This window comes from Muscardinus avellanarius (genome assembly GCF_963383645.1).
Source record: "Muscardinus avellanarius genome assembly, chromosome: 9".
In the NCBI taxonomy this organism is placed as follows: Eukaryota; Metazoa; Chordata; class Mammalia; order Rodentia; family Gliridae; genus Muscardinus; species Muscardinus avellanarius.
In genome coordinates, this window is record NC_137795.1 from 35,223,828 (window position 1) to 35,239,747 (window position 15,920).

Sequence of the window (15,920 nt, forward strand, 5' to 3'; positions counted from 1 at the left end):
GTTTTATATTCTGCTTCATAGTTTGATTATTTTGTTACTCCACTTTGAGCCATTTGTTTTCTTTCACAATATCCTTATCAGATTTTTAGCACCTTCTTGTTCTTTATCTCACTCATCCTTGGAATCAGAAACTTCTCCAAGAAACCCTCATTTATTTTACTAGAAAATGGCATTTAGGCCGGGCGTGGTGGCACAGGCTTGTCATCCCCAAGCTTGGGAGGTGGAGACAGGAGGATTGCGCAGGTTCAAAGCCAGCTGTGCTGGCTCAAGAGACCCTGTTTCCAAGTAAAAATATAAAAAATAGGTCTGGGAGTGTAGCCCAGAAGTAGAAGGGCTTACAGGAACCTCAGTACCACCCAAAAAAAAAAAAAGAAAAAAAAAGAAAAGAAAGAAAGAAAATGGCATTTAGAAACCAAGATCTGGACAATAAGAGTGCTTATTGCTCCTGACTTGTCATTGTCTAGAAGTCCTTTCAGTGGACATAACTAGGAAAGGCATGCATTTTTACATACAGAAACACACTCTGATCTTCATGTGTGTGGTTGTATATAATGTGTAATCTATCCAAAGCAAAAGGAAAATAAATTTAATATTGACGTCTCTACTTATAATACAACATTATGGAATTTTTTTATTCTCCTTTTTTCCTTATATGTATACCTTTTCTACAACAGCATGTTTTCTTATTTGTTCAACCTAGAATACATAGAAGTATTGTTACCCTGTACCTTTGGGGAAACAAATTTACTAATTAGAGTACGGTACTTGTGTGCTGTTATTAGAGTATAGAGTCAAAATACTATTATCCATATTAGGTTATTTCCTTTCCCACTTTCTTCACTTAGGTTATTTATTTATGATACATTTAGGTTCAGTTGATGTTAATAATTCATTTTGAATTTTTCTACATTTTGCTTGTTATAATTCTTTATTTGGAGGGGAATGTATGAAACTAGCATGTTTCTAAAAGCAGTACTACGCAAAAATGCTATTTGAATTCTTTTAATGTTGATTTTTTTTCTTAGTTGGGATGGTGATTCATTAATTGACCTGGATGAATAATTTCTTATGTGAAATAACTGTTTATTAATAAGTTCTTTTTTATTCATATGTTGTTTAGTTGCCTAGAACACGTGATACTGAAGTCAATGCTGCCCTCTTCTGACAGTGTAGCAAGATCCACTGCTTTATTTAATGTGTCTTATTTAATGATGGAAGGAGTTATGTGTCCTCCAATTGCCTGGTTCTTTCTTGTATATAGAGCCCTAATTTTACCTTCTTGGTTCTTTCCCCCTTTAATCATTCAGTTTCCAAGGACTTTTTCGTGTGTGTGTGTGTGTGTGTGTGTGTGTGTGTGTGTGTGTGTTTGTTTTATGTCCTAGGATAAGGCTGTCACTTCAAGTCCAGCACAGTCATGCTGGTTGTATCCTCACACTCTTAAGTAGTTTTGCACTTCAGTCAGGCTTTTCTTTTGGTGATGTTTTATGATCAGCATTACACTAACCTTGAGAAATTCTTCTCTTCCTTCTGTCCAATCTTTTTCAGCTTCCCCTTACTTTCCACAAAAGGTTGTGGCAGGGCAAGGTCATAAAGGCTTGTTAAAATTTAGTAGTGTTTGCTTCTTTTTCTTATAACTTGCGGTTATTGCAGAGTTTGGATTTCTTTGCCTTTTAGTTATATTGAAAGTGTTGTGTGTGCATATGCATTGCTGTGGGTGCATGTGCAATTTTTTGTGATATTCTCATTATTTTTTAAGAAAATGTTGGCAGGTCACTGGCATTTGCCACCTAGAAGTACCAACAGTTTTTTTTTTTACTTAATTTTATCTTTTTTAAAAGTTGCCCACCTTATTTCTAGACATGTAGGAGATTTTTTGAAATTTCACTTTGCATACTTATATGAAAATGTAAAGTTTTTATTTTAATCACTCTCCCAGTTCTTTCAATAATTTGAGGTCAAGCTTGATCACTTGTTTCCCACCTAATATGCTACTCTTCTAATTCAGTGTTTTTATTTTGTTCTTCTAAATGTCTTCTATTTTAGATGTTATTTTATTATATTCTGGATAATGATTGCTTTTAGATGTATGTACTTATTTTTAAAGCTACTTATTTTCTATATCTTTCTGCCTTTTGGACCTTTATTTTGAAGCTATTTTTCTTCTACTTGAGGTATATTTTTTAGTGTCAAAAATGTTCTTAGAAGTGAGCTCTTATGTTTTGTTCATCAGAAGGAGTTCATATTTTACCTATTCTTACAAATAATGTTTATGTGTGGGGGACTAAACATTATAGTTTGAAAGCTTTGGGATTCAGTATTTGTTTTTTGTGTCTAGCACTTCAAAAATATTACCATTTTGTTCTTGCTACTCTTGTTGTGGTGAGTGATGGCTGTCACTCTAATTGTTAGTCATTTAGATACCTTATGATTCTTTTTATACTTTAAGGTTCTCTCTAGATACTTTAAGATTCTCTTTATATTTAGTGTTCTACATTTTCCCAACAATATGTTTACTTGTTAATTTTCCTTTTACTCTATCATAAAATTCATTAGGTTTCCTTTTTGAATGGATTTACGTGTTCCAAAACTTGTAAAACATTTTCAGCTTAAATTTATTATTTTTCCCATTATGATTAAATGTATGTTAAGATTTATTTTATCTGTTCAATCTTTTAATTTTTTTTTATATTTCCACTGCATTGTGTTCTCTGATAATTCAGTTTGGGTAATTTTCTCAACTCTGTATTCGGTTTTAGTATTCTCTCTTTAGCTATATCTAATGTAATGTTTGATCTATCCTTTGAGGGTTTTTTTCCCTAAAATCCAACAATATTTTTAATGCGCAAAAGTTCTCTTTCTTGTGTTTTAGATTTGTACACATTAGAAAGACTACATGTTTGAAGTGTTCCAAATGTGTCCATGTTTGAGAGACTTGCTTGCTTACTTTTTAATTTTTATATTAATTCATGTATATTATAAAATTTTAAAATATTTTGTGTCTAAAGATTCTGATGCTTAGTTAATTTTGATGCTTAATTAGCTTATTTTATTCATAGAATAATTATGAATGCATTTATGTTTTTGCATGTTTGTCTAACTTACTTAACTACACATTCCATAACGGGGGTATGTCACATGTTCACATAATCATATGGCTTAGAGAGTGGCATAAGATAGGCGTCTGAAATACAGTCATTGAATGAATAAGAGCTTCCCTTCCATGCTTATTTCATAAATGAATAATGTGAGGCTTTAAATACTACATTCTTCCTCTTTCTCCTCCTCCTACTCATTCTGTTCTTCTTTTATATACCACTGTGTGTCCATTTTCATTGATCTGATAGTTATCCATGTTCCTTAGGTAATAATATTTTCCTCAGATTCTACTGTCTTCTGGAGCTCAGTATTCTAGAGAAGTTCTACATGAGACATTCTTATAAAAATATTGTTTATTGTATGTATTAAATTTTATCTTTATGTGTGAAGTTATCATGTAAATATAGCATTTCTATGGTATTCCTTCATTTATTTTGTAATACAATGAATGATAACAACCTGCAATCTCTTGATCTTTTTTGTTTGGCGTGTGTGTATCTGTTTGTGTGTGTGTGATGTGTTGTGTTTCTAGGGATTGAACCTAGGAGCATCCTACCTCTGAGATATAACCCTAGATCTTTTTATTTTTTTTTAATTTTGAAAAAAAGTCTCACTAAGTTGCTGAGGCTGGCTGTAAATGTGCAATTCTCCTGTCTCAGCCTTCCCAGCACTGGATTTACCAGTGTGTGCTACCATACCTGGCTCAGAACCTGATCTTTATAATAACTTTCATAATATTTCTTATTCTCTACCCAGGCTTCCTTTACTTATTATAGTTTTATAGCTGACACTATGACTTTCCTATCATTATTTTCATCATTCACTCTTGCATATTATAGACATTAAGTCTGCTTATATTTATGTAGTTCAATTTTCCATAACAAAATTTGGTCTATAACATCTCTAATGAGGTTTTTAATTCAATATACATTTACTTATTGTATTTCCTAAAATGAGATTATTTCTACTTTGTACCTATTTTATTTGAAGCATGTTCTTTCTTTAATCTTCCTAAGAATGAAAGTAATTATCTAATATATTTTCTTATTTCATTCAAAAGCATCATTTCAGAAAGAGCTATTTAATTCTGAAGATTACAGAAAATTCTTTCCAGCTAGCAAATTGTTTCACATATATGGTGATTATTTTCTTAACTCTTGACTGGGAAGAAGTTCTGTGGGTGCTAATTCTACTATCGGTGACCTTGAGAAAATATTGTTTCTGTTCTGCATTCAGGGAAGAAGTTTTGCCAGTCTAATTTTTTTTGCCAGCCAACCCTGATTTAAAAATAGTACCTGTCTCCCAGAAAAGAACTCATTTTTCTGGTTGCAATTCATAGCCTTTTTTTCTGGGAAGGAAATAGAGTGCTTAAGATAATGGTGAATGATATATTGTAAAGCTTTTGAGACTTTACATACACATTTACTACCCATTAACCAGCACTCAAGAGTTTAATGGTCATTAACCAGAGAACTTTTTCTTCTGAAACTACTCAAAAATTCTTAACAATACCTCCACCCACTGCCACATACTGTATGTTTCTACAAAATAGATATGTTTGAATTGGTCCATTTCTCATTTTAGTTTTTTTTTTTTAAACATAACATTTATAACTTAAAACTTGAAACTGGGGACTGGAAGTACAGCTCAGTGATAGAGCTTAGGATATGCAAAGTCCTAGGTTCAATCCTCAGTATCTTTTTTGTTTGTTTGGTTGGTTGGTTTTTGGTAATACTGGGTGTGGAACCCAGGGGATTTTCTACCTCCAGGCTACACTCCCAGTCTTATTTTATATTTTATTTGGAAACAGGGTCTCACTAAGTTTCTGAGAGCCTAAGTAGCTGAGGCTGGCATTGAACCTGTGTGATCCTCCTGTCTCAGCCTCCCAAGTACTAGGATTACAAACATGTACCACAAAACCAAAAACTCACTTTGAAGCTAAATTTTATGGGATAAACTTAACCAGACTTCTGATTTAATAGAAATTACTGATTTTATTCTAGTAACATCTATATAAAATGAAATACTCTGAATAAGCTTTCTGTTCCATCTTTCATTTATCATGTGATCTAGAAACAGTACCAATTGCCAAGAAATACTGTTGCTGCCTTTTGCTTGTGCAGTCACCCTATGTAAAAGGATGTCTTCCTCGGGCATAGGCTCAACACTCCAACATATAGGCACAGGCAGTAACTTTCTCTATAAGACCACCAAAGCGCAGAAAATTAAAGCAAAAATTAACAAATGGGATGGCCTCAAACTAAAAGTTTCTCCTCATCAAAAGAAACCACCAAGAACCTAAAGAGGAAGCCTACAGAATGGGAGAAGATCTTTTACCAGCCACCACTCTGATAGAGGGCTAATATCCAGACTACACAAAGAGTTTAAAAGACTCTACACTAGCACAACAAATAACCCAATCAAGAAATGGGTCACTGAACTGAATAGATATTTCACAAAAGAGATACAGATGGCCAATAGATACATGAAAAGATGTTCAACATCATTAGCCATCAGGGAGATGCAAATCAAAACTGCAAGCATAAAAAAATCAAATAACAAATGCTGGTGAAGATGTGGGTAAAGAGGAACTCTTTTACACTCTTGGTGGGAGTGCAAACTAGTTCAGCCGCTATGGAGATCAATGTGGGGATTCCTTAGAAAATTGGGAATAGATCCAGCATATGATCCAGCTCTACCAGACCTGGGTATTTTTCCAAAGGGGTTGAAATCAGAGAACTCCAGTAACATAAGCAATCCTATGTTCATAGCAGCGCAATTCGTAATAGCCAAAATATGGACCAACCTAGGTCTCCATCAACAGATGAATGGATTGCAAAATTATGGGAAATACACACAGTGGAGTTCTAGTCAGCTATAAAGAAGAACAAAATCATGCCATTTGCAAAAAGATGGAAAGATCTGGAGAACATTATGTTAAGTGAGATCAACCAAGCACAGAAAGAGAAGGGAAATATGTTTTCTCTAATATGCCCAAACTAGAGAGCATTGGGGATACCAGAGGGACTCCAGATAATGGAGGGGAAACCTCAGCAAAGCAAGAAAGGAAGGATAGGAGAGGAAAAAGGCTGAGATTGATTAATGGAGGAGCTATATCCAAATATGTATAAAAGTATGAATATAGAATGGTTCCTGGCCATTCATTGTTGGGAGGGAGGAAGGGAAACTGATGGGGGGGAGGGCACCAAGCACAGTCTAAATGTATACCATTTTCAATATGTTCCACATAGAAATAAAAATTTAAAAAGGATGTCTTCCTCATCATCTGTTCTGTTCCCATGAATTAAGTCTATTAGTGTGCAGATTTTTCAGTCCCTTTTGCCAACTTATCAGATGAGTTGTTCTCTCATAGTGAGAGGAACCATGTAGCTCAAATTCCATGTTTTTGACACCTTTTCTAGTTTTCAAATATAGATGGAGTTTTTTTTTTCTTTTTACTTTTAGGGAGTTATTTATGTCATTTATCTAAATTTCTTTGTATGGCGGGGATACTGGGATTTGAACCCAGAGACATTCTTTCTCTGAGCTGTACCCCCATTCCTAGTTTATATTTTATTTGGAATCAGGGTCTTGCTAAGTTGCTGAGAGTCTCCCTCAACTCTTGAGGCTGGACTCGAACCTGTGATCTTTTTTCTCAGCCACTTAAGCTAGAATTACATCTATATACCAACATGCACAGCTTTGTCTAAAATTTTTAATACTTGAAAGATGTCTTAATGGTCATTTATAAAGCCATGTTTTTGTAGGATTAGAAAAACAATATGAGCCAGGCATGGTGGCGCATGCTTGTAATCCCCATACTTGGGAGGCTGAGACGGGAGGATCGCACAGGTTCGAAGCCAGCCTCAGCTACTTAGAGAGGCTCTCAGCAACTTAGCTAGACCCTGTTTCCAAATAAAATATAAAATAGGTCTGGGAGTGTACCCGGAGGTAGAAAACCCCTGGGTTCCATCTCCAGTACCAAAAAAAAAAAAAAAAAAAAAAAAGAAGGAAGGAAGGAAGGAAGGAAGGAAGGAAGGATGGATGAATTTAGTTGTCAAAATGTTTATTGAGTATCTATTATGGGCATAATATTTTATTTAAGATTAGAATATAACTTGGAGAGTTATCTTTTGGAATCTTGTATTTTAGTAGAGAAAAGTAAGACCTATAAATATGCCACCCTAATAAAATAATACTAAGGATTTGGGGACAATTATCTTAAAGTTATAAAACCAAAAATAATGTGGGTTTGATATAGGGAAAATGGTTGTTCTAGTGATCTGTGATAGAACACTAGTCAAAGGCAAAAAGAAGTGCCAAATTAGGACATTCAAGAAGAACCCAGAGGTGTAAATGAAGGTTGAGCGTGAGTGGAGAGTGACAAGTATGTCTCAATAGAGTTAGCAGGAGGTGATCACTGTTGGGTGAGTTGTGTAGGACTAGAACAGTTTTGCTAATTAAAAGGGATGTGACTGCTTTTTCAACTTTATTAAATTATAGGATTGATATCATAGATGATGTTGTAAGAAAATAAAGTATGACAGTGCGACAAGTTCAAAATCTAGAAATTGACACAATAATTAGCTACTTATTCCTCAGGCCAGACACTTGGTGCTTTTGGTTTCACATTTATTCCCATGGTAACCTGGCTCCCTGCACTGTATAATTTGGGCCTTTACTATCTCTTTTCTCCATTCCTGTTCAGTGAAGTATCAGTTATGTCTTACAGGAGTTTTTGTTATTGTTGTTCATCCCAAGTTAAATGTTTTTTCCTAATTACTTCATTTCACAAATACATATTGAGCAGCTATTGTATTGCAAGGCCCTGTGCTTAGAACAGATAATAAGAAACGAAATCTGTTGTGTGATTCTTAATCAGTACACCCAAGTGCATTTTCACTAGTATCTTATCATCTAGATTTTTTTAAAGATAATTGTTTCCCAGGAGAAAGAGGGAATGCTTTTCATTTGGAGAGAGCTGTTTTGTTTTTCTCTTTTGTTCTTTCTATTCCTTTCTTTTCTCTTTCTTTCTTTCTTTATTTCTTTTTGTGGGTCTGGGAATGAAACCCAGGGGCATTTGATCTCGGGCATTTGACCTCTGAGCTACACCCCCTGCCCTAATTTTTATTTTTATTTTGAAACAGGGTCTTACTAAGTAGCGGAGGGCCTCACCAAGTAGCTGAGGCTGTCCACAAACCGAACCATGATCCTCTGGTCTCAGCTCCCGAATGTTTGGATTACAAACATGCGCCACCACGCCTGGCTGAGCTGTTTTGTTTTTCTCAAACACTATCAATAGGTGATTACTTTTTCCTACATTTTAGGAAATTTACAAATATGGAACATTTATTTTACTGTCCACTAGGGGTCAGTGTGACATCATTGGAATTTTTCTTCCATGTTAGTAAAATGTATACACAAGAGTCTAACATTATTTTGATTCGATATTACTTATACTAATTACCTTAAAAATGTAATTAGTTGGTTCAAAATTTGTATAGTCTTCCACTTAAGATTTTTGTATATTGCACATGTTATGGCTAGAGACATGTGCACATATATGCACAGATACAGCTATAACAATTTTATTTAGGGTGTTTGAAATTTTGTGACATTTAAAAAATTGCCTAAGAATAGTATATCAAAACAAAATGTCAAAAGTATATTAATATAAAGCTATAAGCAACCTTAATTTCACAATTTTACAACTCACAGAACTGAATTAGGTATTAAGTATGGAATTTGCTTAAACAATACAATGTTTACCCTTCCAGAAGGATTGTGTAATGTCCTGAAACATCTGAAGCCTAAATATACACACATATATTTTAACTTTATAGTTCTCCTCTTAGCAGAATACATTGTGTTCTTTGGGAGCAATGTGTATGAAGAATGAGTATCTCTAAAAATTTCCTTTCAAGTGTCTAGTAAAGATTTGGAGAACAATGGCATCATAGGGCTTCCTGTTATTCTTTGACAGAGAATTCCACAGAATCTACATAAGTTTGATTCCAACAGCTTATATATTTAAGTATACTTCAAGGACTGACATCTGCAGAGAACAGTGATTAGATTTAATATTTAATATAAATTTCTATAATGTTCTTCAAGTTAGGTACTCTGGGAATAGTTTCTTCAAAACCTGTCTTTTGAGGAAATTGAAAGGAATGATATGGATATCATAGAAAATCAATCATTGGTATACTTGCAGGGCATTAATTACTAGTAATTTGCTTCTGGAACTGCAGCCTTTCCATCTCCAAATGTTTTAGTGGAAGCTGAAAATGAAGTAACAAAAGTGTTGCCATGAATTTTGGAAGTGTTGCTGTCATTCCCAAGCTTCTGTGAAACTAAAGAAGTTTCTACTTCCCCTGCTTTCCCACAAGCCTTCCAAAGGCTTAGAAGTCTCATAGGAATTTCCACACCCAGGCTTTGCTATATTGTTTAAGATGATAGATAAAATCAACGTAAGGAAACAAATCTATCAATAATGACAACAAAAACACATGTACAAAAATACAAAAGTACTGTATAGTAGTTTCACTAGCAAAACGTAATTACTAAGAGATAATTTAGAATTACTAAATCTGTTTAAAAGACAGTGGTAATTAGAACACTTTTTGTCTTTCATCTAACTATAATCTATTTCATCTTAATATTAGAATTGTAGGTGATAAATGGTTATATGAAAATTTCTAGATAAAACTCACCATAGTGAATTCTAATTTTGAATAATTCAGTTTGAAAATAGAACATTAAAATAGATACTTAATAATTTTGTTTTGCATTCTAGAAATACTTTTTTTTTTTTTTTTTGGAGTATTGGGGATGGAACCCAGGGCCATTCTACCTCCAAGCCACCCTCACAGCCTTATTTTTTATTATTTATTTTTTGAAACAGGGTCTCACTGAGTTGCAAAGAGCCTCACTAAATAACTGAAGCTGTCTTCAAAATGCGATCCTCCTGTCTCAGCCTCCCAAATGCTGGGATTACAAGCGTGTACCATCATGCCTGGTCCTGATAGGCTTAAAATCTAACCATTAAGAAACTCTTCAAGACCTCAGTGAATACTTGTTAGATACTGTATAAAACTAAGTATAAAGCTTTTGCTATTTTTAGCTTCACTTCTATAATGTTTATCTTAATGTCTAAATTAATAGAAAGCTAATACTTTATAGATTATTAATATTATTCCTTTTGGGCCTTTTATTGAAGGCTAGAATTTTCAAGCCAAACATGTTTATTTGTACAGGTTTTGAAGATATTTATGGAGAGAAAGTTTCTCTGGAAATTTGGAAAATTCAGTATTATTGATTTTATTGCTAAAACAAATTTAATTACCTGAACTTAAATATCCTTGAAGCTAAATTTAAAATAATTTGTTTTTATTGTAAGAAGCATAAAATAACTTCGTTAGGGAATTGTAAAAATATAGCAAAGCACAGAAAATGAAAGTGCCATAAATCCATCATCCAAAAATAATTCTTGTTAATATTTGATACTTTTCCTTCCAGTGTTTTCAGAAAGCTAACTACCACAGAGCATATTTTTTTTTCCTTTTTAGCTGAATTCTATTTTTGCTATAATATGGGTGTAACCAAGAAAAAGGGTAAATGCTGTTTTCAACTAGAAGCTATTTTTTAATTAATGAAAGGATAGTTTTTGAAATTCAAGCCTGACATGTTATGAATAGATGATAAAACAAGTAATGATAGTTGTAACAATATCTTAGACTTTAGAAAAAATACAGACTTTAACATTTTAGAGCATTAAATAGCCTACTGTTTTTCTTTACATTCAGCAAATATATTCTTCTGCTTATTATGTGTGGTTAAGTATTGTTGTGCAGCAGTTTCTGATTTTATGGCTAATGAGCTCAAACTGAGATAAACTTGAACCCTGGAAATTGACGTTGCAGTTTGGAGTTATAGAGAGTAAATAAACTGCTGGTAAATTTAATCTGGGTAGCTCTTTTTTTAACATCAGAATTTGGGTGCCTACCTTTCTAGCAGCACTCTCGTGTGGTCTTGCTCATGACACTGATGTTCCATTATAACAGTCAGTTTTCCTGTCTGGTTCCAGATGCATTCTTTGTCTGTCCTGGTCTCTGCAGTTTTACCTCCCTTCTCTCATCGTTTGGATCCATCTCCTGACAAATCTTTGCAACATCATGCAATTTCACCATGCTCCAAGATTCTTCCTCTTTTTATGCCCAGTAATAGCAATGTTTCCTTCAGTCTAGTATATTACATAACATTACTTGTCTAGGCATGGAGTTGACTTTGTTTTTTATTCTTGTTTGTTTCATGAAGTATATATTCCCAGATGAGTTGGCTGTTGAGATAACCCAAATATGGTTTCCCAAATGTTCCCATCAGGTATGTGAGTGTGAGGATTGTGCCAGTAGATAAGGAAGAAATTGGGATATGAGCTGATAACAAGATCGTAAGGTACTAAAATGATTACAGTACAGAGTCTGCACTTGGTTCTCTCTGTGCTTCAGCTCAGGCCTTTTTTAATCTGCCTTCCAGATCACTAATACTATGTTCTGTTCTGCCTGTGTCAAGTTGAGCCAGTCTAATTAATTCCTAATTTCAAGTATCATTTTTTATAATTCTGTTTTTATTATAAATTTGAATTCTACACTAAAAAGGTTTATTTTACATTTTCATCAACATGTATCTCTTCTGTTTTTTTTTTATTATACTTTTAATCCTTGAATGCTGGTTCCAATATGTATATCATTTCTGGACCAAATTTTAAATGATTTTTTTTTTTCATTTAGGAGTTCCACTTTTCTGCTCCTTGTCTTCTGTTTCTTTGTTTATTTAGTAGCATTTTATCATATGACACATTTTAGTAACAACATTATAAAGACTCTAGGTTATTTTAATTTCCAGCAAAGAATATGATAATTTGTTCTGGCAAGCGGTTGTGCTATTGGAGATCAGTTGGTTCTTGTGAAGTTGTTCTAGCTCAGTTCTGCCTCTGTCTACAGGCCTCAGTTTCGACCTTTCAGAGATGTGTGTTCACCAAGGTCTCTTCATTCCCACTGGATTCAAATCCAACCTCCTTCATGAACTCACCTAACATAGCATCAAAATCTCTGCTCAAATTTGTTTGATCTCTGTTTAAATTTGTCAAAACTGGCATATTAATACCTACAGTGTGACTCTATGCTCCTGTCAATTGAATAATTTATTAAAAGAATATCATATTTTATTCATCTGCTAGCATCTTCATAGATAAGCACCCAGGGCCAGAGTTGTTGGAGGCATGTTGAGGTGGTGAGCCTTCTTCTCAGTACCATTGCCAGGCTTCTGATTAAATATGCAAATAAAAATAAACAAATTAATGAAATAACAGTCAATGTCAACAGATGAGTTAATTTGAAAGGGGTTTCCCATTTTATAATCTTATATTAGCCTGGTATTTTTGTTACAACTAATGAACCAATGTTGACATATATACTACTACCAACATTAATATAATAATATAAATAATGTCAATATCAACATTTTTATCACCATCTTGTTTAATCAATTTTTAAGTTTCCACATATATCAGGGGCAAAATGGTTGAATGAGTTCAGGCAAAATGAGAAAACAGTGGGATAACATAGTTTCTTCTCAGTGAATTCTCGTCTTTCAAAAAAAAGCCTATAACAAATTGTAGAAGTAAATTAATATTGAAGAGAACATCTTAAATTCCGTATTAACTAAAAACATCTACATTATAGAGCTATCTAAAGTAATAGAGCTTTATTCTAAGATTTTTTAAAAATGTGACTTTTCCAAAGTTGGGATCTTAAAAATTTTTTCCTTAATTTCTCTATTTGTTATTATGTTGCTTTTATTATGACAAGTATAAACTGGTTTCACAAGGGCTATAGACACAGACTTTCTGTTTATTTTTGAAAGAGGAAACCTTAAACTATCCTCATCTGTGTTATGTCTCAATTTAATAAATGAGACTAGAGAGTAGATGCTTATTATAGGCCTATAGCACTGTAATTAATTGATCATTAAGTGTGACAAATACATATCAATAGTTGGTTTGTATTTCATTCAGTTTTAGAATACTTATTTATATGTTTATGAATGATGTGACCTGGAAATATCTACTCCAACATATGTATATATCATGTTTTAAGCTCAAATATATCCAGCTTTAAAATGATTTGTTTATGTCATTTAGGCCTTGTGGTAGTCTGGAAACCAGAAAAACATTTGAAATCCAATACTAAAATGTCTTATGAAACACACTTGTAAAAAACGAAGTAGTCACCATTCAGCTTTCTTTTTTTTTTTCCTTTCTGTTTACCCATACAATACAATCACAGAAATGGTAGGAAAGAGCCCCTCAGGTGGCCTCTTGCCAGCATCTGCTGGCATCTTCATAGATAGGAGTCCAGGGCCAGGGCTGGTGGAGGCATGTTGAGATGGTGAGCCTTCTTCTCAGTACCACTGCCAGGCTTCTAGTTAAATATGCAAATAGGAATAAACAAATTAATGAAATAACAGTCAATGTCAACAGATGAGTTAATTTGAAAGGGTGATGATATCTCTATCATAGTCACAGTTCCTTTGCTTTGAACCCCTCATAATTTATGGAGTGCTGCCATATGTTAGACATTGAGCCAAGTGTTCCATATTCAGAGATAAAATGAAAAATTCTTTATATTACAAAAATCATCATCTGGTGGAATAAATGGTCAACAAAAAAGACAATTAAGATGCAGCATGCAAGAGGAATTCACAGCTGTGGAAACAGTCCTAAGTACTCACCCAGACTGGGCTGGAGTGTAGGAATCAGGGTGGATTTCAGGAGTTGAGGATACTTGGATTGGGCCACAAGATGTAATCGAGGTTAGCAAAGTGGGGAAGGGTGTGGGAAAGCTTTTCTGGCTAAAGAATTAGCTGATGCAGAAGGATGCAAGCTCAGAAAAGTAGCTTGTGTGGCCAGTCTTGAATGTGTGGCTTGGAGAATAAACTGAGGTGAAGGGAATCACAAGCAGCTGGAATCACACAAGACTTCATTACCAGGTAAAGGGGTCAGATTTTGTCCTGAGCTTTAAAGTTAGTATTCAAAGGATTTCAGGCAGGATAGTGATATGATCATAAAAACAGTTTAAAACATTTGTGTTGACTGCTTTGGGAGAAACGGGCAGACAAGGGCAGGGCTTTAGAGAGACTGTTGATGAGGCTGTTCCTGAAATTGAGGACAGAGTTGTGATTCTGAAGGGGCATTTTGAGAGGCACCATCCTTCCTGCCTTACCCTAATATATAAGAATGAAGCAGACAATAAGAAAGTAGATGACATAGACTGCAGAGATAATTGGATATTGGGATAGCACAGTAAACACAATGCAATAGTTTAGAGATTTGTTACCATACCTTACTCTTAAACACAGGTCAGTGAGTAACACAGAGACCTTGAAGGTACTCCATTTTCTCTTTCTATTCATGTTCTAACCTCTTCACACCTTCAGGAAGCCTAAGTTAGAATAAACAGATTTTCACAGGCAATATGATCTCAAAGGCAAAAACACATCTTAGCAACTTGTGAGATAACTTGTTTCATAAATCACCTGATCTGTATTCACAAACAACAGGATTTTCCCCACATCAGTACTCACAGACAGTTCATAACTAAGTTGGAAAACACTCTGAAATAAGAGAAGAAAGTGTTTGCATCATCAAGAAAATATTCACACTTCAGTGGAGAGCCAGAATTGGTCAGAAATTAGATTAAGGGAAAATAATCGTGTTTCTTACTGTTAGCATTTGAAATTGTATCAGTAGTTTTCTTTATATCTTTAGCAGATCTCTAGTCTGTAATGAAAAGCATTTGCAAAAGAATTTTCCCTTTATTTAGAGGACCCAGTGTATGACATTTACTAAGGCATATGTTTATAAAATGCCAAGTCTGGAGAGCTGCCGGTCTTAGAAAGTGGCTCTTTATCAAATTTAATGTGTGACTTGTTTTCTTAATGAATAACCATTGTTGTTCTTATTTTCAGGATGAGCAGAAGCTACAGGAGAGTTTAAGAGAAGGTGCCATCATTATTGCTGCTTTAGTTAAAGAAAGAAATTCTGGACTCGTTGGTCAGCTCCTGATAGCATGAAGAACATAGAATCTCACCTCTCAGGCTTCCAAAAGAATTTGCCTGACCTGCATTGTGTCTTATTCCTAAGTCCACTCCCCTTTTTGTGTGGAACACTATTTTCTATATCTTATATTTTGTAGAATTCAGTGCTTAGATTATATAAGTGGGTATTGTTTATATCTGTGAAATTGTGCATGTCAAATATAAATTGCCCGAACTAGAAAATAATAGATAAATGGAAAATAACTGCCTTCACATAAGGAATCTTTTCACAAAGGCTATAAGGTCAAGTTAAATAATAATGAGGGTGCTGTACATGGTGGAGCTCGCCTGTAATCCCAGTACTTTGGAGGCTGAGACAAGAGTATCAGAGATTTAAGCCCAGCCTCAACAATTAGTGAAAAACTGCTTCAAAATAAGTAAATATATAGTGCATATATAAAAAGGACTGGGGATGTAGCTCAGAGGTAGAATGCCTTTCATTTCGATTCTCAGCACAAGGAAGGGAAGGAGGGGTGATTTTTTTTTTTGGTGGTGGTATTGGGGTTCCTGGAAACCCTTCCACCTCTGGGATACACTCCCAGACCTATTTTTATATTTTTATTTGGAAACAGGGTCTCTTAAGCCAGCAAGGCTACCTTCGAACCCGCAAGATCCTCCTGTCGCTGCCTCCCAAGCGCGGGGATTACAAGTGTGCGCCACCACACCTG

The 15,920-nt window shown here is 34.4% G+C and overlaps 1 protein-coding gene across 3 annotated transcripts in view; it reads left to right on the forward strand.

Annotated features, from left to right (window-relative positions):
* The window catches only part of CRPPA (CDP-L-ribitol pyrophosphorylase A), a gene marked incomplete at its 3' end in the record, with an annotated part of 296,095 nt that extends 280,867 nt beyond the window's left edge, over positions 1–15,228 (forward strand). For all 3 annotated transcript variants that reach the window (XM_080701694.1, XM_080701695.1, XM_080701696.1), the window contains one exon: positions 15,124–15,228. In XM_080701694.1, the coding sequence (XP_080557820.1) occupies positions 15,124–15,228 (105 nt within the window). The remainder of the gene's footprint in view (positions 1–15,123) is intronic.
* Between the last annotated feature and the right edge of the window lie 692 nt (positions 15,229–15,920).